At 49.4% G+C, this 21,990-nt stretch overlaps 1 protein-coding gene across 2 annotated transcripts in view; it reads right to left on the reverse strand.

Moving 5' to 3' along the window:
- The window catches only part of SNX30 (sorting nexin family member 30), a 64,323-nt gene extending 47,446 nt beyond the window's left edge, over positions 1 to 16,877 (reverse strand). The window contains exon 1 of one of the 2 annotated variants that reach the window (XM_075931407.1): positions 16,589 to 16,877. In XM_075931407.1, coding sequence (XP_075787522.1) covers positions 16,589 to 16,756 — 168 coding nt within the window. In that variant the 5' untranslated portion in view covers positions 16,757 to 16,877. The remainder of the gene's footprint in view (positions 1 to 16,588) is intronic. The other variant, XM_075931406.1, reaches the window with a different exon arrangement.
- Between the last annotated feature and the right edge of the window lie 5,113 nt (positions 16,878 to 21,990).

The raw sequence follows: 21,990 nt of genomic DNA on the forward strand, positions 1-21,990 counted from the left end.
TGTTCGTGACTGCTGCTCCCAAGTGTGATTTGAGATGCAAGGCCTCTGGTGGATTATGGGCTGTAAGTGGGAGAGCAGGGCCTTGGAGCAGATTACAGGGCAGGTCTCCACTTGCAGTTTGATTAGATGGGCAGGTTGGACCTCCCTGGTCCAGCATCCTCGGGACATAACCAGTTCCAAATCGGGGAAGGGGGAGGGAGGAGGGAGAATATTTGCTGGTCCAGGAGAGATCCCCTGTCATTGGCCTCCCAGCCTGCTGACCTCCCCTCCCCCCGCCCACACCCCACTGCTGGCTGCTCCTGGCCCACACCCCACCTGATCGCTCCTAGGTTCAGACTCCAGCCCCAACCCTGCTGCTGTGTCAGCCGGAGCTCCCCACCATGCCACCCGTCCCTACCACCACGGGGCATCCCGCCAAGTCGCTGGCCCTTCCTACTCTGCCGCCAGACCTCCCTGTCTCCTGGATCCGCGAGGCCCTGGGCAAAGTTGGGAGTGGAAGGGGCGCAGCTCCTCACCCTAGAAGACATAGGTCCAAGACAGCCAGCCCTCCACAGCGTGCTTCTTCCTCCCTCCTCCCAGCCCTCAGAGCCACCCGGAGCACATGGCACAGCACTCCAGCAGCTACGTAAAGGGCCCCAGTCTCCAACCACCACCACTCACAGGAGCCCGAGGCCTGTTTGACTCACAAGGCCCCGGCCACCGGCTCTTTTTGTCCCTCCCTATCCTCCACCTGTGAGCCTGCTCCGACATCACTTCTGCTTCTCACCCAGGTGGAAGAATTAGGTTGTCAAGGCGCCACACTCCCATCAGCATCGTGTTTCCCAGACTCAACCCGACGTGCAACAGCAGCAACGTAATGCAGATGTGCCCTTAGAGTTACTAGGGGCTCACCACTGATCTCATCGCCCAGTTGAATTGGAATTTCCACGTGTTTTCTGTCACTATCCCCAAACAGGTGTTCTAGTAAGCCGTCGAGCCTTGCAGAAATGAAAGCAGGAGCGCTGCTTTCCCAAATCCCAAAAGAAAAAAGCAAGGTGGCACAAAGATCAAATGCAGCGCCAAGCCAGAGATTCGTAGGAAAAGCAAAACATATTAGTACTAATTTCTTTCCGCTTCTGCCCTCTCTACATCTATCCATCAGCTCTCCAACTCTGTAATCACTTCCATCCCTTCCCATGGGATATTTTATTTCATGTATTACTGCCTTGAAAATAAATGTAGTTCAGGTTACACTAAGAAAGCATAGCTCTGTTTTCTAGCAGTTATTTATTACATTAGGGATGGGCAAGAGTTAATATACTTTTATCAAGGCACCAGGTTTTAGGAGGAGTGCCCAAGACTGTGGGCACAAAGTACCTGGGACATTACTCGTTTATTGCCCTAATGCCCAGAAGGCAACTGACAATAGGGCCTTATTGTGCTAGGTTCTGGGTAAATATAAAAAAAGAGAATTCCTGCCTCAAAGAGCTTGCGATTTAACTAGAGCGGGTAGGACTGAAGGATAGAACATACTTGCAGAATGAACCAAGAAATGAGGGCAAATCTTATGTTTGTTCTTTTTTTTCCCCGATTCATTATTTAAAGCATTTTAGCAGGGGTCTATTAGATTGAAAGAAAGGGGAGGGAATGGCTGAAGCAGGCAGCCAATCAGCACAGTAATAGTAGCTTCTATTCCAGGCCACTCAGAAGGATTCCCTCTAATTTTTTCCATTCTTGGGCTGAATAAATTTTGTTCTGCGCACCAATTCATATTTAAATGTGAACCTCCATTAGAAACACATGCCACTGGGCACTCTGCCATTCAGTGCTGTACAATGTCCCAGGATAATGTAAGAAAAAAGTTTGAGAGATTACCAAAAGCCACGACTATAGCAATCCAGCCACAACACTGTAGCTATGCCAGCATAACTCTGTAGTGTAGGCACAGCCTACAGTGCCAGGAAGAGATACAGTTTCTGTAGAATCACCACCTCCCCAAGCAACTGGAGCTAGGTTGACAGAGGGTTGACTTGGATGCGTTTACACCAGGAGTTAGGTCAGCACAGCTGTAGCACTAGGAATGCACTTTTTTTTTCACATCCCTAGGAGCCATATAAAAGTTGATCCAAATTTTAAGTGTAGGCCAGGCCTCCCTCAGTTATAAAGCAAGAGTTGGCCCATGGTTTTAATGTTAAAGGCCTAACTGCTCTGCAGAAGTTCTAGAGCAAAATAATCCACCTGCACAGAACATAAACCAAGTTGGTAATTGGCCAGTAACACAGAGTCAGTTACAATCATACTGCAGCTGTACATGTGGGAAAAAGACATTTAACGGCTGGTGGAAAGCAACAAGGATTTTCTGCCATGCTCAAGTCCATGGCTGCCCTAGGGCAATTAAGAGTTTCCTATCCACAAATACAGCAAAATGAGGTGGCGTGGGAGCAGATTAAAAGAGCTGGCACGAGAAATGAAGCACATGGCCTCCCATCATACCTCTGGAGTCGCAAGGTTTTCCAGAAAGCAGACTCCGAAAAAGAAGCATTTTAACAGTCTGCATTTTTTAAAAGGCAACATGAGCCTTCGGCGTGCAAGTTGTTTGCTTTCTTAGGAACAGGCTCAAGAAAAAAAGTTCTAGTTACTGAATGTTTTACCACTACACAGCCCATCTCTATGACAGAGAGCCTATAAATTACTGTCAGGACCAGGAAGCCAGTGTGCATTTATTCCTGCTCTTGCTTTACTACTTGTTATTGACCCATCCGAGATCTTTTTGGTTACCCCTCAGATTCATACTAGCTACCCATCCCATGGGCAGGTTTATTAAGGGTGATGCAAGAGTAAGGAGAAGGCAGGGGCAAAAAGAGATGCTACTCAGAAATATATAAATGAGATCATCTAGATCTCTTACATCGCATCATATTGACAGACTGGAAGGCACTCTTACATGGATCACAGAGCTAAGATGCAGACCACGGGAAACAGAGTAAAGGCACTAGTTGGTGCCCTACTAACTACCACCAGAATCGATTGTGAGCAAGTCACTTTAGAAATGTGGAAACTGAGGCACATAACAAATGAAAACTAGGGATGTTAAATATCAGTTAACTGAATAGTTGAGTAACCTCATGAATTCCTATCACTTACTCAACTAATCTTTAGTCCCTGGGTGCAGAGCCAGTGCACTCCAGCTCCGCTCCCGAGGAACCCCATCACAGGCAGCAGTGTGGGGTGCCAGGCAGGAACTGCTCTGCAAAGGGAGCCAGTATTAAAACCAGCTCCCCTCGTGGACCGGCTGCTTGTCGTCCTGTGCTGCTACCTCTGATAAAGAGGCAGCAGCAGCAAAGGGTGTCAGCAGCCCCTATCTGGGAAGTGGGGGTGGGAGGTTTGAGCCAGAACTCAGCTGGGCTGCCTGCCCATCCAGCTCCTAATACACTTTAAATGCAGAGCCGCAGCAGGGGTAGGTCTTGAACACAGCACAAGCCGAGACTGAGCCGGGCTGCTGGCCAGCCTGCTAAAAAATTTACTGATGGGTAGGAAATGCATGTATAAGCTTTTGCTTATCGGTTAATAGGCTACTCTATTACATCCCTAATTAAGACCAGAAATAGCCAAACCAGGATGGTGAGTGGGCTGCACAAGTGGTCCTCCATCCTAGCGGGCTGCAAATTGTAGTAATCAAGATGGTCTTCCAGGATAGGGTAGTTTTGCTAAGTGCGCTTGCGTACCAAGTTTGTGGGGCATGCCAATTAAGCCATAGCAGCACGTGGATTGGATGCAGAGGGCGCACGCCGCTCTCAGTCAGCGTTGTGTGCCATCAGCATACACCTCATTTCACGTGCGTGTCACTTTGCCTTTTTTCCCCTACTGGTATGATGTGGATGGAAGCCAGCATAATCCGGCAACCTTGCACGTGGACAATGGTTACCAAAATGTCTCCTGGGCCAAACACAGAACTCCGATGGGCCACAAGCTGCTCACCACCAATGAAGACGCTCGTTACCAACTTCACAGAAGAGAGAAGTGTTTGAACATTTTGAGATCCCCGAGAAGAGCTAGAGGAACACAAGTTAGTGCTTTTCATGTTGCTATCCTAATGAACACTCAGGAGTGAGGCAAGATCAGGCTTGTGAGGAAAAGAGGCCATTCACTCAGATAAGGAATTTATGTCCAGGCCTAGTTTTCTGGGGTGCTTTGCACCCAAAGCTTGGTTCCTTGCTGTAAAGTGTGGATGCTGCTTCCAAAGCACCACAAGAGGCTAGTCCTCTAAACAAGCTCTCTCCAAAGATGGATGGGGCATGACAGGGCTGAACACTGAAGCAGCAATACCTAGGTTGGCTAGTAGTGCACAGAAACAAAAAGCTCCCCTCCCCCATAGCACAGACCCCTGCTAGTCAAGAGCAAATGTGACCAAGGGAGATCCAAGCATAGCACTCATGCACAGAAAAACAAGTGCTAGTACGGATGAAAAGAGGTAACCAGTTACCAGTAAGGATTGCCTTACTGGCATGCTTACCAGGGTAACCAGTTAATCAGCAGCCAGGTTGCCCGCACCACGGGCAGGGGGCTGCTCATGCAGCATGATGCAGCAGGGCAGTTAACCAGTTAAGCATAGTTTAACCAGTTAATATTTTAAACAGGATTACACATCCCTAAGGGCTAGATGAGAAAGAAGCCGAACACCTGACTTCTACACCTGCACTGCTTCTGACTCGACTATCCTCACTCACACAAAAAGCTGGGGGGGAGGGGGACAAGTTTATTTGTGCGCTGCAGGACTCCTTCCTACCCAATCCAGTCACTGCCTCTCCATTATTTCTTAGACATTAACTAGGTCTGTCTCAAACCAACTACAGGCCCACCTGTATGCCAGCAATCAAGAGACATGTCTATGTACATGCACCAAGTTCCTGGCAGAGCCAAAGTAGTGGCAGCTGAGGTTTTCCACAAATAACCACAGGCTAAGGAAATATATTGATCTGAGGGCAAGTTGGTCAAATAAGAAGCAACAGAACATTAGTCCTAGAAGATCTATGCAGAACAGCAGTGCTACTCATCTGTTGCTGATAAAAATGAATTTCAGTGTAAGATGTGTGATTATTTTATTTTTTTTAAGACTGGTGCATTTTTATTTGTTAGAATATTGGTAACATCCTGGATTCCAATATCCTGCTGGCCACTAGAATACTGGAGTCTTAAAACCCAAAGCAGTTTCTAGTAGCTCCAATCTTGCCAGAACAATCCTAGATTTTGCAAACCCATCTGCAAATATTAACAGTCCTTGTTGCTACCTTAGGCCATGTGATTGCACGTTGGGGTTCCCCCAACTCCTGAACCCCCGTAATGGCACGAACATACTCCACCAGCCAGTAGAATAGAGGAAGTTTATTGCTTCTCCAGGATACAGCACAGATGTAATTTGGTTACAGGGCAGGCCTACGATGCCTCAGCCCCCCTTGATATGGGGGATATTGGGCCCCTAAATTCCAGCCCCCTTCCCTAGGCTGTCTCCTCCATGATCCCAGCCAGAAAAACTAACTCTCTTCCAGCCCTGCCCCCCAGCCAGGGGCAGCATTCCACCTTCCTTTGTTTCTCCCCATGGGGGGTAGCTGGTTTGGAGCCCCCTTTGCATAATGACTCACCCCCTGCCCTGCTGGATCGTGGTACAGACAGCAGAGGTCGCCCCCTGCCCAGCATAGCAACGAACAAGGCACCCCCACTACGTCACAGGCCATAACAACTGGCCCGTTTTCTCGGTGCCCGTACTTGGCACCACTAAGGTTTGCTGTGCAGAGCAAACGGACAATACCCCACTCCTCCACGTAGCACTAGCCAGAGTATTTGGTGCTCCTCTTGCCATGGGGAAAGAGGAATATTATGGGACACGCCCAAGACGACAAAGTTGCCACCAATGGAACACGGTTGTCCTGCCTCTCCTGACCACACCAGGATGGTGAACAAGGAATAAATGAAGTTCCAAATAGAGATTTATCATCTAGGATTCTATTCCCTAAACACGCTTTAGAAAACAAAATTAAGCAGGGTTCAGTAAATTCAGTTCACCAAGTAGTCTTAGGTCATATTGGGTGGTCTTTTTAGGACATCGAGTCTTAGAATTGTACATATATTGCAAGTTTGGATGTTTGCCAGGTTCCTCGGGCCAGTGTTTTGGCCCATGTGGAAGGCAACTGGAGGTCCTTGCACTAAGAAGCACTTTCTGCCACAAGGGGATGTGAAGTGCGGAAGGGTTGCGGGCAGGTGCTGCAATCTGAAGAAGCTAACTAAAAACCGTGAGGCAGAGAACACAACCGGAAAGACGATCATCCCAGAGCCAAGCCGGCAGCATCTGTAATCCTACCTGCCCGACCTTCAAAACACACGCTGAGTCAGGCACCGGTGAGACCCAGACACATGCTCCTATTGCAGGATGGGGTTGGAAGTCCTTTGCCCTCCATAGGAAGGAGGGCTTAGTCTATTCACAGGCACCAGGATTCCTTTTCACACCTCTAGCCTGCCCTCTGGAGGACTGCAGCGCTCCATAGATTCTCAAAGCCTCACTCACTGCCTTGGGGTTTGTCAGCCACTCTTACAGTATTTATACACCAAAAATGCTACAATACCCAGCAGCAGCACTTCAGTGCAGACGCTAACTATGCAGGTGAGAGGTGTGCTCCCCTTGGCATAGCTAATCCATTTTCCCAAGAGGGGGTAGCTACATGGATGGAAGAATTCTTCCATCCACCTAACGCTGTTCATACCCCGATTTAGGGCGGCATAGCTACATCTCTCAGTCAAGTGGATTTTTCACACCTGTGAGCAACCAAGGTAAGCCTACCTAATTTCCTAGTGTAGCCTAGGGATGTAAAATCTCAGTTAATCAGTGAACTGGTTAAACATAAGGCGAACCTAACAACAAGCAGTCCTGTGGTACCTTAGACCTTGTCTAACTGGAAGATCGCCACTGCCACGATCGATCTTCCAAAGTTTGATCAAGCCAGTGTAGTTAAGACTCAGAGGGCACTCCTGCCAGCATCTGGTACTCCTCCTTTTGAAAGGATTTAGCGGAAGCCAACAGGAGCATTTGCTCCCATCGACCTCCCGTTGTGGGAACGCCGCCAAACTCAGCTTAAGGTAAGCAGACTCCAACTATGTTTTCTAGCTGGAATTGGGTAACTTAAGCCGAGCTGCCGGGTCTAGCATAGACCTTTCCTTACAGACTAACAAAACCATATAGTATCATGAGCTTTTGTGGGTAAAATCCACTTCCTCACATGAGTTGGAATTTAACTGGTTAACCGATTAAAGCAGGATTTGAGCTGGGACCCACTCCAGCCAGCTGGAGCAGTCCCTGGCTGGTAAGGCTCCTGACCTCAGCCCCATACTGGGGCTGGCTGCTGGCTCCCAGCCCCACTCTGCCAGTTCCTAGCCCCTGTCCACGGCAAGCCCCCTGCCCATGGCAGGCAGGGAGCTGCTCCAGATCTTGCAGAGCTACCAGTTAACCGGAATTGGTAAGCATCACCCTACGGGTTAATCTTTCACATCCGTAGCGTAGGCCAAGCCTAAGTGACACAGATTAATTAGCATTGCACCATTGATTTACTGGGAGACGAGTCATGAAAGAAGCAATGCCAGGGTGGGGAAAAAAGTTGCCCCCCCCAACACACACACACACACACACACACACACACACACAGTCGGGGACCTAACATAAGTGAGAAGAAAATAATCCCACAAATCCTCAGACGCGGCCCCCAACAGAGAAGGAGAAAGACACCAGAGCCTAGTGGGGCCTTGGCTAATAGATAGTGTTCTCCAGCCCTGCAGAGGGGCTGGAGCACCAGCTCTCAAATGCTGGTGGGGGGGCGAGTCCTGAGCCTCAGGGGCCAGATCCAGGCAAGTCTGGGGCCAAATCCAGCCCCCCATCCTTAAGTTCCCCACTCCTGCTTTCATACACGCAAGAACGTAGCAGGATGATCGCTGGATTATTACTAGTGTTTTTATTTTTAATGTGAATTTAGGTAACAGTAAGCAGCCCATAAACCAATCCAGGTGTTACTGGCCTTTCATGGTTTGCAAACAGGATTTGGAAGTAGGCCAACAGCTGTGGAACTGGGTTACAGAGTGCTGATGAAGGATGTCACTTTTCATCCCCAGCACGGAACTGCTGGGCAAAATAGCTATGCATCAATAAATCCTACACAGCAACTCAAGGAAATGGCACTGAAAAAGCTGGCTCCTTACGCCAGTAACAACTGCTAACTTCCGATGACAAGTGGCCATACGCTGCATTCATTTATTCTGGGTCTAGATTACCATCATTATATTATTTGCCCTCAAATGCTGCTAGTGGCTAAGGAATCCCTGCTTTTAAGAACTGGAAAAGCAACTAGTACTCCAAGTCCCTCTAGCAGCACTGGGCTAGCTAAGATAGCGAGTGAGCTGTATGAGTGGCCCTCCATCTCAGGGGAGCGCAAGGTGGTCGTAACCAAGACGGTCTCCTGGGACAGGGCAGCATTGCTAAGCACGCTTGTGCACCAGAATGTGTGGGGGGTGCCAATGGAACCGCAGCAGCACTTTGACTGGATGCAGAGAGCACATGCAGCTCTCAATGCTGTGTGCTCATCAATCACACACCTCACTTCACATACCCTTGCTTTGCATGCATGTTGGTTTTGTGATACCAGGAGAAAATTCTGCTGGTTTCCTGCACTGATGGAAACCAGCAAAATCTGGCTACCTTGTGCATGGGAAACAGGAAATAAAAGGTCTTGCAGGCCACACACACTAGGGATGTTTCTGGGTAAGCTGCTACATTTCTCTGGTACCCAACAGCAGACCTTTGTCCATGGCCATTTTACACCCCTACCAGACACAGAACCATGACAGGCCACAGGCTGCCCGCAACTGTGTGCTTGGGGTATTGTGACGGGGAGGAGGGCCGATCTCTTCACTCTTCCTCGCCACTTTTACTGGTGTTGCCTTCTCCATGTCACAGCACAACACACACATCAAGCCCTTTCCTCTTAATCTTTCTGCCGTCTGGTGCCTCTATTTCACAGAGCAGAGCAACACCCGCATCCTGGCAGGGCGCCTTACTTCCTCAATGCCTGCCAGGGACATTTTAATATAATGTGCCACTGCCTTATAAGACACCATCGCCCCATGCCCTCCAGCCTCTCGATACATAAACCCTCCACTCTCACCCAGCTAAAGCATACAGCAGTTACCTCTCCCATGGACCACTTGCTTGGTCGTGTAACGTGCAAGATATGTACAAAAAAGACATACTGAGGATGCTCCAGTAATTAGCCTAGGATCTGGAATCAGCCCAGGATCTGAATTAGCCTAGGCATGCCTTTAGAACAGTGGTCCCCAACCTTTTGGGGCCGAACATGCGCCTGGGGGCCCCGTGCCAGCGCCCCCCATGCGCTGCACTCCTGGGGCCGGCGCCGCTCCTGTGCCGCGTGCCCAGGGGCGGGGATGCCCATACGCTGCACGCCCGGGACCGGCACAGCCCATGCACCGCACGCCTAGGGCTGGTGCTGCCCCTGTGCCGTGCACCCAGGGCCAGCGCCACGTCTGTGCTGTGCACCCAGGGGCCGGCACCGCCCTTACGACGGGCACTCGGCGGCGGGGCCACCCATACACTGTGCGCCCAGGGGTCGACACCACCTATGCACCATGTGCCCAGGGGCGGAGCCAACCCCAATCACTCGGCGGGCGCACAGAAGTGGCCCAACGGGCACCAAGGCGCCTGCGGGCACCACGTTGGGGACCACTGCTGTAGAAAGACGTTCATGCATTCCCTACTCAACCAGAAACTCCCATCTCTTTGAGTAAGCCACTCTTCACTGATCTGTAAAACGAATGCCTACTTCCAAGCAATGTCCTAAGTTTAGTTGCATTAAAAACTAAGTAGTGCACTTATACAACAGGAAAAACAAGGCCCCTACAAATACATAATATCTAGTCAAGGTGAAAATAATGTCTGCCTTTTCATAGGGCTCTTTCCAACACTGATCAGAAAACCATGAATATTTTCCAACAACTCCAGTAGCCTTGTTGCAGTTTTAGAAAGAGAAAAAAGCAAGACAAAACCACACAAAACCACAAACAGATGCAGCATAAAGAGCCTGAAAAATTCCTTCCAACCACTGGACAGCAATAGAATATTTAAGGTCGTGAGTTTTTCCACAACGTTTTACAGTAAGATGTTTTTAGGACTAAAAGTTTTAAGATCTAGTTGGGAAGACAAATTCTAAATAATGCCTTTTTTTTTTTAAATAAAGCACAACAGATCAGGTTTATTTTATAGACGTGTATTCCATAATCTTTTCCACATCACCACTGCCAAACTTTTATGACTTTATTATGCAACAGCTCTGACATTAAAGCCAATCTCCTAAAAAACTTGCACCCCGAAACCCAAGTCAGATGATGCATGATCAGCACAGCCTCCAGCTTTTAGATAATTGACAGTTATTTCTACACCTAATTTTTTAAGACAATTACGTATGTGGGAAAAGAAAAAACAGTGATTCTGTAGAAAGTGCATACCCATGTCCTATGAGTGAAAAAGGCAAAGTATAATGGATTACTGAAAGAAACCCCCATCTTTCTACCTCTGTTACAGAGTAAACGTAAACCTCAAAATCCAAAGGAAGCTTCAAGTGCAATAGGACTATTAGGAAATTTTTAAGGGTCACCCAATAGAGGTGTACTTTTAAATTAACTCTTATTGCAAACCAGAAGCATCTACTTAGGATTTTTTGTGATAAGGTTAAAAGGCTGCTTCTTGGTTAAAGCCAAAATCCTACTACTGTTTTAATTCAGCAAGTAAAAATTATACCTTGTTTTGCAGGATCATACCCTATATTAGCTGTAGGAAAACAAAGGAGTGATTGTTACAGGAAGAAGGGAATAACAAGAGCATGCCACACTAATGTATGCCCACATCCCATTAGTTTGTAAGACCAAAGTCCAAAAAGAGAGCAAAAGCAGAGCTCCCTGTTGATTCTTCCAGTTCTTAGATTTTAGACAACACACAGTCCACAAAAATATTCCACAAATATGGGGCATAGCTGCTTGTGGGAAGAGATCAGTGTGCACAATGCAACGGGCTATACTGTGGGAGGGTCAAGAAATGAGGAGTTAGAAATCCTGGTCCAATGCAGGGATTGAGGTTGGAAGAGTCAACATACACAAAATGAGTTTAAGCTAAATCATAGGTGAGAGAATCTGATGTGTGACAACCATGGGGGGGGGGGGATTGCAGCAGTCAAGGAGTGAGATAAGGAGGATGCAGATCACACCGTGGGCAGCAAGACTGGTGAAAGAAGGGTGCTGATCATGGAAGTTAATGAGGGGAAACCCTGATAGGATCCACTCCATTTAGCTGGGCCGATGGAGGAAAGAGGAGGTTTCTGAAAACAAGAAGTCACAGTAGTTTCTACTGTTCTCTTAACTCAAACCTCTATACAGAAGTGATCGTTTGGAAAGCAGATGTGTGGTTCCAAGATGCACATGTATATAAATGACTAGAGCAGTTGAGAAAAAGATCAGAGAAATAAGAGGTTTTGAAAGTTTCATCTAGTGAGATATAGCACCCCTCCAGAAAGCCACGAGAGATTAGACCCTCTCTATAAACTGTTGTCAGCATTTTGAAAAATGCCTCCAAACTAGGAATTGCTTCACTAGAACCAGCCTGGAACTCGTTTCTGCTAATACACAGTGGTTTCTGGATCTCATCCATTCAGGTCCTTGCACTCTGGAAAGGGGGAAGCCCTAAGATGTCCCTACGGTTGTGAAGTGATAGATCAGTATCAGTCTACCCTAACCTTTCCAAGCAAAAAGGCAATACAGTTGGGACTCCTATAAAGTATTAAGTGAAGAGAGAGGTAATTCAAAAAGACACCAGAAAGAGTAAACCTGCTCACCCTTAAAGCACAGAAGATGGACAGCTTTTCTTCCTCACCCTGCAGCATGGATTAGTCCTAGGTCTTTTTCTGCTGCCGTATGTCATTGTCACAGCAGGCATAGCTAAGTTTTTACTAGTTTCCATTTCTTGGGGTGGAATATAAAATACACAAATTTCCCTGCACATCAGCATGACTCTGTTCCCCATTGATTTCAATGGGAATTTTACTTTTTGTTTCAATAGGAATTAAGTTAAGCCAGAGTCTTACAGCTGCCCTTCAGGTGTGAGGTGGGTAGTACAATTATTCAGGGGGATGGCAAGAAAAGCCAGTAAGCAGAGGGTGGAGGAATTTCACAGAGACGTGGTAAAAAGCAACAGATCTAAGGGAGAGTGCCTGACTGTACTGCATCTATGTGACCTGAAGCCTACTAAACCAGTTACACAGCAGTAACTCTGCTGGAAGTAAAGCCATAAAGTTTTAGTAAGAGCCCCTTGGAGCCTGCTGGGGTGAAGTCTAGCAGACTAATGAAAACAGTGCAAACCTGCACACTGTTTTGTATTAGAATATGGTCCAGACTATTTGGGGGAACCTGGTAAATGTGCAAGAGGTGGCAATCAGAGTTATGCTTGGGGTCTGCACTTTAACTGAGACTTTAACATTTTAAAACAGGCAACTGGCAAATCTGGGAAGCACCACCCAGTGCGAGAAAAGAATTCTTCACTTTCGCCTTAGGAGGCAGGAGATCAGGCTACATACACCCCCTGCTCTGGCTCTCTGGGATGCAATCAACACATTTGAATGGAGGGCCTTCCAGAGACACTGGAAACCAATCCCAGTGACCAAAAATGTACACACCTTGCTGCAGCAGGAGCTGAATGTGCAATTAAAACATGGCTAGGTTCAGAGAACAGAGCTATGTTGAGAGGAGAGCTCTCAGAGAGGGCTCTGACTTAGGACTGACAGACCAAAAGGCCAGAGGGAGTAAAGAAGCAAGCCTGAATGTAGATGAGAGACTATTTACTCCTGCGGCAGTAGACAGACATAGGAAGCCCCCCAATTACACTCTGACCTGTGACAGATGGTGACTTTTGAGGCAAAGGGGCATAGCAGACGCCCCTGGGCTTCCCACACTGTAATCCCCCCCCCCTTAGTCCCAGATCCCTGGGGCCTCTTCCCACAAACTTCCACTCTGCTCAGCCCTGGCCTGAGGTCTCCCTTTTCTCTAATTCCTCCCTTCACCATAGTCCTTGAGGCTTCACCCCCCAAACCCCTAGGGCTCCCCCTGCCCTTTCCAGGGCCAGACTGGTAGATTTACCAGTTCAGTTGGGGGACTCATCTCCTACCCATCTGGCCCTTCTTCCCTGGAGCTTCCTGCAGCTCCTTGTGAAGTCTTCCTCCAGCATGTCTTTCCCTGCAGACTGCACAGTCAAGGTTTGAAAGCAAGAAAGCTGCAGGGATTTTTGAGTGGGGTTGAGGGTGCAGGATTCAGTATTCTAGCTACCGGCTGCAGTGACTGTAGCACTAACTACCCCACGTAGACTCTGCACCCCAGACCTCGTTCAAAATCCTTGCGGCTTGTTAGAGTTTGATGGTGCTGTCTGCATGTGTGTCACAGGTGAAGAACAGCACCTGGAGGCTGCTACTAACTACCAATCACAAGCACAGAGGAGTTCACAATTCATATTCAATCACACAACTGACTTTTGACCCCAGCGCCCACTGTACATGAGCTACCATTGACTGACTCTCCAGAAACTTGCCGATGAAATGAATTTACTAGAAACCTTTCCTGCGAGCAGTGTGGGTCCTAATTTAACTCTGCCAAAGGGAGGAAAAGAGAAATAAAGGCAGAGCGAGCAGAGTTCTGGCAGCCCCCAGAAACCGGAACTGGGTCTGTCTTTACCTTTTAAGGCAGCATTTCTGAGCATGTGGAACACAAAACAGTGGCAATGCAAGTATCTTCTGTACTGTCCAGCAAACATGGCAGGATTGGTGTTTTCACAATGTTGCTTTAAGGAATGGCCATATGAGAATAATCCCACTAATTCAATGGAGCTGTGTCTATCTACAACAGGGAGAAATAGGAACCCAGATCTCAATATAGAGCAGAGTATTATGTCCCTCTCAACCCCCTGTGAAGGAAGAGGCAAATAAATGTAACTTCTATTTAAAGATGGAAGTTAGAGGGGCAGCAGAAAGAGCTAGGACCCTAGCCCAGAATGCCAGCAAAGTTGCATCATCCTACCCAGCTATTGGAGGCTACAGAAACAGGACTACTTTTCAGGCCAGTGAATTAACTTTCCAGGAGATGAACAAGTCACAGCTAAAGATCAAAACTCAGGCCAGTGGGCAAGCTGGGAGGCATTAAATTCAATCTACTGAAAGGTCTGGGGAATGGATATTAGCAGCACAAGCAGTTTAAAACTACTGCCATAAGATTAGAGACAGAGATACTGCTTCTTTAGCCTCTATAATCTTGCAAATGGGAATGGAAGAAGAGTTTTTTTCCCTGCCTGTCCTGTGGACATTAAACAGATGAGAGAGATCTTAGACAGAAAAGGCAAAAACTCTGAAGAGTTGCTCTCAGATTCACTGTCTTCTGGATTTTATTGCCAAATCCTTCTCCAGATGCGCCACGCTGTCTGACCTACTGGGAGTTTAGGCACAGGGAGTTCCTTTTTATTAGGGAGATTATACCAAAGATACAGCCTTTAGGGAGAGGTAGAGAGCTAGATGAGTCAGCTGCTCTCCACTGCTTTGGTGTCCGAATCTTTTAGTCAAATATAAGCTCTGAGTAAGGCCAGTTACTATGAGCATCTAGTTCCTCCAACACACACAGCATTTTCAGTGACTAGCACTCTCATCCCCACCCTACACAAATGACTCCAGCAGCACAGGTGGATTCACCTGCATTGCTTCCCAGGAGTATATAGTCAGCTGAGGCTAATGTTGAGCAAAGCCCTCTCCCTCCTTCCCCACTCCCCAAGAAGTGAGTCAGCTGCCTCCTAAAAAGAAGTATGCATCCCCCTGCACTCCAGATTGTAAACTTTCCTGTAAGGAGTGAGGTTAAGGCCCTGCTTACACTAGGGGAACTCACACCAGTCCTGTTTTTTTGTTTCAGCTACACCAGACTAATATGGCTACATTTCTATCACACCAGTGTAGTTATCTCTGAGAGCAGGATTTACACCAGTAAAATATGAGGGTAAGCTGTGCTGGTGCAGCACACCGAGTTTGTACCACTGTAGTAACTGTCATACAGATTCCTTCGGTTGAGAACAGTCAGAGCCTCCAGCACTTATGGATGCAAAAGACAACAGGTTAGCTCACAACCTGAAGGTAAACACCAAGGCAGTAATATTTAGTCCCCCCCCCCCAAACAAGCTACAAGGCAGTTTCCATCATCTCAAAGGAATGCCATCTCAAAGGAATGCCATGAAGCCTCATGTTGATATTTACAGGTCAAATATTTGCCTGCTGATCCAGTCACAGTATGATACCACACCAAATCTTCAGCTCAGGTGGGCAAGCCCAGCTCCAAGCAAGGCACCTCACAGACAAGGAAAGGTAGCAGCAGCTGACACGTCTTGTATGGGGGAGGCCTTGGCCACCCCAATGAGAAACATGGCTATGGTCATATGGCCGGGCAAAAAGGATCTGCACCAAGTTCCAGATCACCTCAGTCTTGCCTTGCAGGGAAACTCCACTCATGTGGATTTAGACAAAGCTAGGGGCCTCCGCCAAGTTTCCAGAACAAAGGGTGGCAGATTGGTCCCTTTTGATGCACATCTCCATCCTGCACAAGTCAATGAAGAGCAGGGCCTCTTCAGAGCTCTGATCCTGCAAAGTGCCGCAGGGTTCCTGGCCTTTTAGTTGCCCACTGACAATTAAATATACTTTGAGAAAGCTTCAGGCATTTGGGGCTAGCTACCCTGAGTGCAGTGACTATCCAACCTGACCAGATATCTTTATACAATATTTAACACACACACACACACACACACACAGAAACCCACATGTGCACACTCAAGAAGAAATACCGAATGGGTGAAAGAACAAGCAACACCTCAATACCGTGAGGTCTGCTCTTACTGCCTAGGAAAGCGGTAAGTGTTGCTTCTAGTTCCCTCGAGAGAGAGAGAGAGAGAGGAGAGTCACAAGGTATTTAGAAGTGTAGCACTTCCCAAGACACCTAAACCACCGTAGTAGGCGCCCACACGCCTGGAAAGAGAGGGGGTGCACAGCCAGCCGTCCATGTTACCCTGGAGAGAAGGGAGAATGTCAAGGCAGGAGGCTCCAGAGGAGAGGCTCCCAGTCAAATGCACAAGCCTAAGGGGTAGCAATCAGGCCACCTGCCCTCCCCGGGGTCCAGGCTGCACCTGGAGAGGCAGGTCGCTACAAGGCAGCCACAATGGGCAACACAGGCCTAACGCTGAAGAAGCGAGGCGCATTGCTAAGAGCCTGCCCGTGCACACACACACCCCGAGCAGCCCCAGGGAAGAGCCGCGCTGCTCCGGTCCATGCCACCACCTCGAGCGGGCCGAACCGGGCTGGGGGGGGGGAGGCGCCCGGGGGCGAGCCCGGAGCAGCCCGGGGCTTGCTGCTGATGTGTCATTAGCACCGCGGCGGGGTGGGGAGGGGAGCCGGGGGGTGCAGGCGGCAGGGAAACGAGCCCCCCCCCCCGCCGGCCCTACCTTGTCGGCGAAGCTGCGGGGCAGCAGCAGGTCCGGGCTGGGGCTGAGCTCGGAGGCCGCCTCCTCGCTGCTGGAGGCGGCCAGCGGGTGCGGCATGTCCCGCAGCGCCCGGGGCCCGGAGGAGGGCAGGGCGCGGGGGGTCCCCAGCCCGCCGCCCCCGGCCGACATGGCTGCGCTCGGCGGCAGTGGGCGGCCCAGGCGGCGGCAGCTCCCGCCCGCTGCAATGCGCCGCGAGCAGGCAGCGCCGGGGCGGACGCGGAAGATCCAGCGCAGCCGCCGCGAGCGAGGCTCTCCCGGGGAGCCAGCCCCACGCCCCGCCCCCTCCGCCGGGCTCCGCCCCCGCCCGCCGGGCTCCGCGGCAGGGCGGGGAGCGGCCGGCAGGGGGCGCCAGGTTCGCGTGTGCTCGGCGCTGCGCGCAGCTCGGCAGCAGGGGCTGGGCTGTAAGCTGGGGGGCAGCCAGCTCCCGCTCCTTGGGCACAGCCCCTAGCAGCAGGGGTGACCGTCCCCGCCCCCCGCGCCCCACAGAGCCGGAGAACCAGCCCCTGCCCTCGCGGCAGAGCCAAGCACCGTCCAGACCAGGGGTCCCGGCCTTTCCGAAGTGGCGCCCCAAGATTTAACCCTCCCGCCCTGGGCCGCTCTCCCGGGAGGGGCTCTCGGCACCGCGCCCCGCTGGGTCTCTGGCCCCGGGCTCCACTCCGGCTGGTCCGGTGGGGATGGGAGGAGCAGAGCGCACACGCTTCCCCGCAAGCCAGATGCGGTGAGGAGCCTCGGGGCTTCCCCACCTCCCGCAGGAAGCCGCCCCTGGCTCCAATCTTGTGGGGAGCGTGATGCCAGGTTACAAACACGGGCTGGAGTCGGGGCGGATGAGAGTGCTGCGGGGCCCTGGGCAGTACAATTTTGCAGGCCCTCCCCCCTTGACACGGCGCATGCAAGGCGCCTCTGGAAGTGCGGGGCCCGGGGCAACCAGCCCGCTCGCCCTGCCGTAAATCCACTGCTGGCTGGAGTCAAGGTGGCTTGGGGGGGAATCAGGGAAATGGGTGAGGCAGGGGCAGGTGGGTGACTCTGGGGTGTCCGGCCCTGCTGGGGGCAGGGTCTCGTGGCGATCCAGTCCATGGCGCTTTCGCCTTCATGCCAGGGACCCAGGCGCCCAGGGGCCAACGCGGCTTTCTCCCGCCTTTTCCTCTCCCCTCCGCCACCTGGGCAGCCCACACCCTCTAGCAAAGTGGTTCTCAAACTTTTTGGTCCATGAACCACCTGGCTCAATGCAAACTGTTCCGCGGACCACCAGTTGCTAATGGAAACTCACCATTAATTACACCCGAGCCATTTTGCTAGTGCTGCAGCCAGGGAGAAAGGTTTAATTTAAATTATGAAACAGATTAAGCATTTCAGCTTTCTCACATTAGTTTACCAAACTGCATTTTTAATTAATTAAATTATCAATGTATGTCCCACAGAAAAGGTTTCAATGTTTTCTTTATTTATGGCACAGGGGTGGGGAACTATAAGTTGGGGACCACACAAGTGAGAAGCAAAAAAACTACTCCAAAAACCCTCAACCTGCTAAGCCTGACTCCGTCATGCCCCAGTCCCCAATTCCCCCATCACCTCCTCAGCCCAGCCCCTGCTTCTCCTGACCCAGGCCCCCACGCTGTATGGGTGCGGTCCTGGCTCTGTGCAGGGTCCGTGTGCTGCCCATGTTGGGGGTGAGGAACTGGGGAAGCTCTCAGGGGCAGATTCCCCCACCCCAATGCTTCCTTCTCATCCAGCTCCCCCACTGCCTTATCACCCGCCCCCCAGTCCTCGACACCCCAGATCCCCCCTCCCTATCTCCTGCAGTGGTGGTTGCTTCAGGATGGTCCCAGCCAGGCTCTGGGGACAGGGCAGCCTGTTCCTGCCCCCATTACTTGCGGGTCCCTGCATGCTGGCAGGGCTGGGGTGGGCGGAACAGCAGCGGCACGTGTAGCAGGGCAGGACCACAATCCCGCAGTTCTGTGCAGGGTCCCTGTGCCGTCCTGTGGACCTGGCAAGAAGCTGGAGCAGCTCTCAGGAGCACGGGGCAGACATAAGTTGGGGCTTTCTTTACCTGGAAGCCGGAGCTGGTGCGCAAGGCCTTGCAGCTGCCCAGGCTCTGGGGGAAGGAGGAGCTGAGCTTGCGTCCCACTTATGACATGCATGCCGTAAGTTGCTGACCCCTGATCTAGACCATCCTTGATAGATGTCTATCCAACCTGCTCTTAAATATCTCCAGTGATGGAGATTCCACAACCTCTCTGGGCAATTCATTCTAGTGCTTAACCACCCCAACAGCAAGTTTTTCCTAATGTCCAACCTAAACCTCCCTTGAAGCAATTTAAGCCCATTGCTGCTTGTCTTGTCATCAGGGATCAAGAAGAACAATTTTTCTCCCTCCTCCTTGTAACGCGCTTTGAGGTATTTCTGTAATACAAATGAGATGACAAAAACAACCACGCTTGTTCAGAAGCCAGTCTTTTCAGATAGGGCCCCAACCTTGCAAACATTTGCACCTGGGTTTACTTTGGGACTTCTGGCAAATTGAAACTCCATGCAGGACTGGAGCCAGTGTCAAATGCCTTGTCTGTATTTTGGATAAAAACTTCAAAAGACTATAATATAACAAATATTTGACACCCTAGAATCAATTCTGCTTGCAAAAATTGCATGTAATTTAATGAGCAGCAAAAGGTCCCTTAGGGGTAAGGTGGTCTAGCGGTGAGGGCACTACTCAGGAGTCTTAGGGTAAAACCCTTCCCTCAGTGGGGTCAATGGCAATACTGCCCTTGACTTCAGTGAGTCCAGGATTTCATTAGACCTATACCTGGGTCTAACTCTGAGCTGCTGTAGACTCAGGCAGTCATTTCACCCCTCTATTTTCCTTTCTCCATCTTGTTTATTTAAGCCCAGGTTCTTTAAAGACCTATGTCCATGCTTAATTTTATGCACTGTCCCAGAGTTTCACTGATTTACAGAATCTGGCTTAGACTATTAAAAAAAAGCTCCTATTAACATCCAGGAAAATGTTTCAACATTCTTCAGTGAAAACTCCAAATTTTGAAATGTTGTGACCAGCTCTGTACCTGTACAGTATCTAACACTGACTCATGTGCATTGGTACAGAGCCTTGACAATGGGGCTACTACCCATTTCTGTATTAAACAAAATAATGGACTTTTCAATATTTCTCGTTCATTTACTTTCACTCTACTTGAACAGTGATATTAGGTTAGCATGACAGGGGACACCAACCATGTTCCTGCCTTTTCATAAGCACAAAATCCTGTGATATCTCAGAGGGGGAGCCATGTTAGTTTGTAACTTTAAAACCAACTAGTAGTCCTGTGGCACCTTAGAGACTAACCAAAATATATAGAATCATGAGCTTTACAAAGCCAATTACAAAGCCAATTTCTCCTCCCTTTAACATCTGCATTTCCACATCAAAAGCTATGTATGAGACATGTCCAGCACACTTAATTGGCTTCATTCCTACAATTGGCAGGTACCTTGTCTGCTGTTTTACATATATATATATATAGTAAACTTCCGATAATCCGGCATCTTTAGGACCCAGGGGGTGCCGAATTAACAGATATGCCGGACTCTAGGAAGGGGGACTATACGGAGGAAGCCCGGAGCAGCCGCTGGGCAGTTTCAGCAGTGGCTGACTTGGGGACATCTGGGGCAGAGCAGCTGGGATGCTGCTGGGTTGGTATCACAGCGCCGAGGGGCAACGCTACAGGGCCAACCCGGCAGCACCCCAGCTGCTCTGCCCCCGTCTTTCCTGAGTCAGCCGCTGGTCAGTTTCAGCAATGGTTGAATTGGGAAAGCCGGGGGCAGAGCAGCTCCAATTGTTCAGCTGCCCGGAGCACTCCCAGGTTCCAGATGGTGCCAGACCATCAGGAGTGCCGGACTATTGGATGCCAGACCACTGGAGTTTTACTGTATTGGTTTTTGTTATTTCCATTCCAGTTCATCAGATGAAGTGGGTCAACCCTTGAAAGCTCATGATTCTCTATATTTTGGTTAGTCTCTAAGGGTATGTCTACACTTGCTCCCTAGTTCGAGCTAGGGATGCAAATGTAGGCGCCTGAAATTGCTAATGAAGCGGGGATTTAAATATCCCGCACTTCATTAGCATGATCTCGCCAGTGCGTTACTCTGCTCAACAGCTCATTTAAACCAGGAAGTGCGCTCCTGGACGCATTAGTTCAAACCAAACCCCTTGGTTCGAACTAACGTTACTCTTCAAAAAATGGAGTAACATTATGAGGAGTAACGTTAGTTCGAACCAAGGGGTTTGGTTCAAACTAACGTGTCCAGGAGCACACTTTCTGATTCGAATCAGCTGTTGAGCGGAGTAACGTGCCGGCGAGATCATGCTAATGAAGCACAGGATATTTAAATTCCCGCTTCATTAGCAATTTTGGTCGCCTACATTTGCATCCCTAGCTCAAACTAGGGAGCAAGTGTAGACGTACCCTAAGGTGTCACCATCTTACTTGCAAACATCAGTGTGTACCAGTGCCCCGTCTAATTTTACCATCCAAGTGCAGAATAAATTTTGTTATGTGAACCAACGCATGTGCAGCTGCACACTGCCAATAGAAACATGCTGCCAGTTGTGGGTGCTCTGCTACTTAGCTGGACAGCATTTGAATCTCTCCTGGGTGCCTGCCCAAGCACTCAGCTTACAGGGAACACTGGTGGGTGCTTTATTTATAGTGTCTCATTCCCACCCTGACCCCCACTTATACTTACCACACCTTTGACCAAGTCTTTATCAGATTACATCCCTTGTCAGGATTTATTGGCCTACTCTCATTCTCTCCCCTTTTCCCACACCCAATTCCTTCCTTTGCTTTTTTTAAAAAAAAACCCACTTACCTGTTAATGGGCTAATTAGCTCATTAACTTCCAAACCCCACTCTGGCCTAGCAATGGGGCACATTTGATCAATTAGGCCTGAGGGGGGAAGGGAAATACCTAATTGGCTCAAGCTCCATCACTCTGCAGAACTGTCAACACCTTTGTCTCTAGTCAACTTCATTCACCATCAGGTGATGCATTTGACTTGCCTATAAAGGAACATTTCTCTTTTTAATTGCATTTTTAAATAAAATATATTTTAAGTATTCCATTCCTATTCCTTTTTGTAAAAAACTTCTCTTTTTAGAACAAACGTATTAGAACCATTCAGCACACCCTTTTTACATGCCTATGCACACTGTCAAGAGTCCCACAAGAGCCATTTGTGTGAACTTTCATAAGTAATCCACACAGTTTGGATCGTTTATGTCAGAAATTCACAGAGAATTTAGTGATCAATCCACAGAGTTAAAAATGTGCTGAAAGATTTTGAATAATTAATATATTGGAGGAAA

This window comes from Pelodiscus sinensis, chromosome 6 (genome assembly GCF_049634645.1).
Source record: "Pelodiscus sinensis isolate JC-2024 chromosome 6, ASM4963464v1, whole genome shotgun sequence".
NCBI classification, from domain to species: Eukaryota; Metazoa; Chordata; order Testudines; family Trionychidae; genus Pelodiscus; species Pelodiscus sinensis.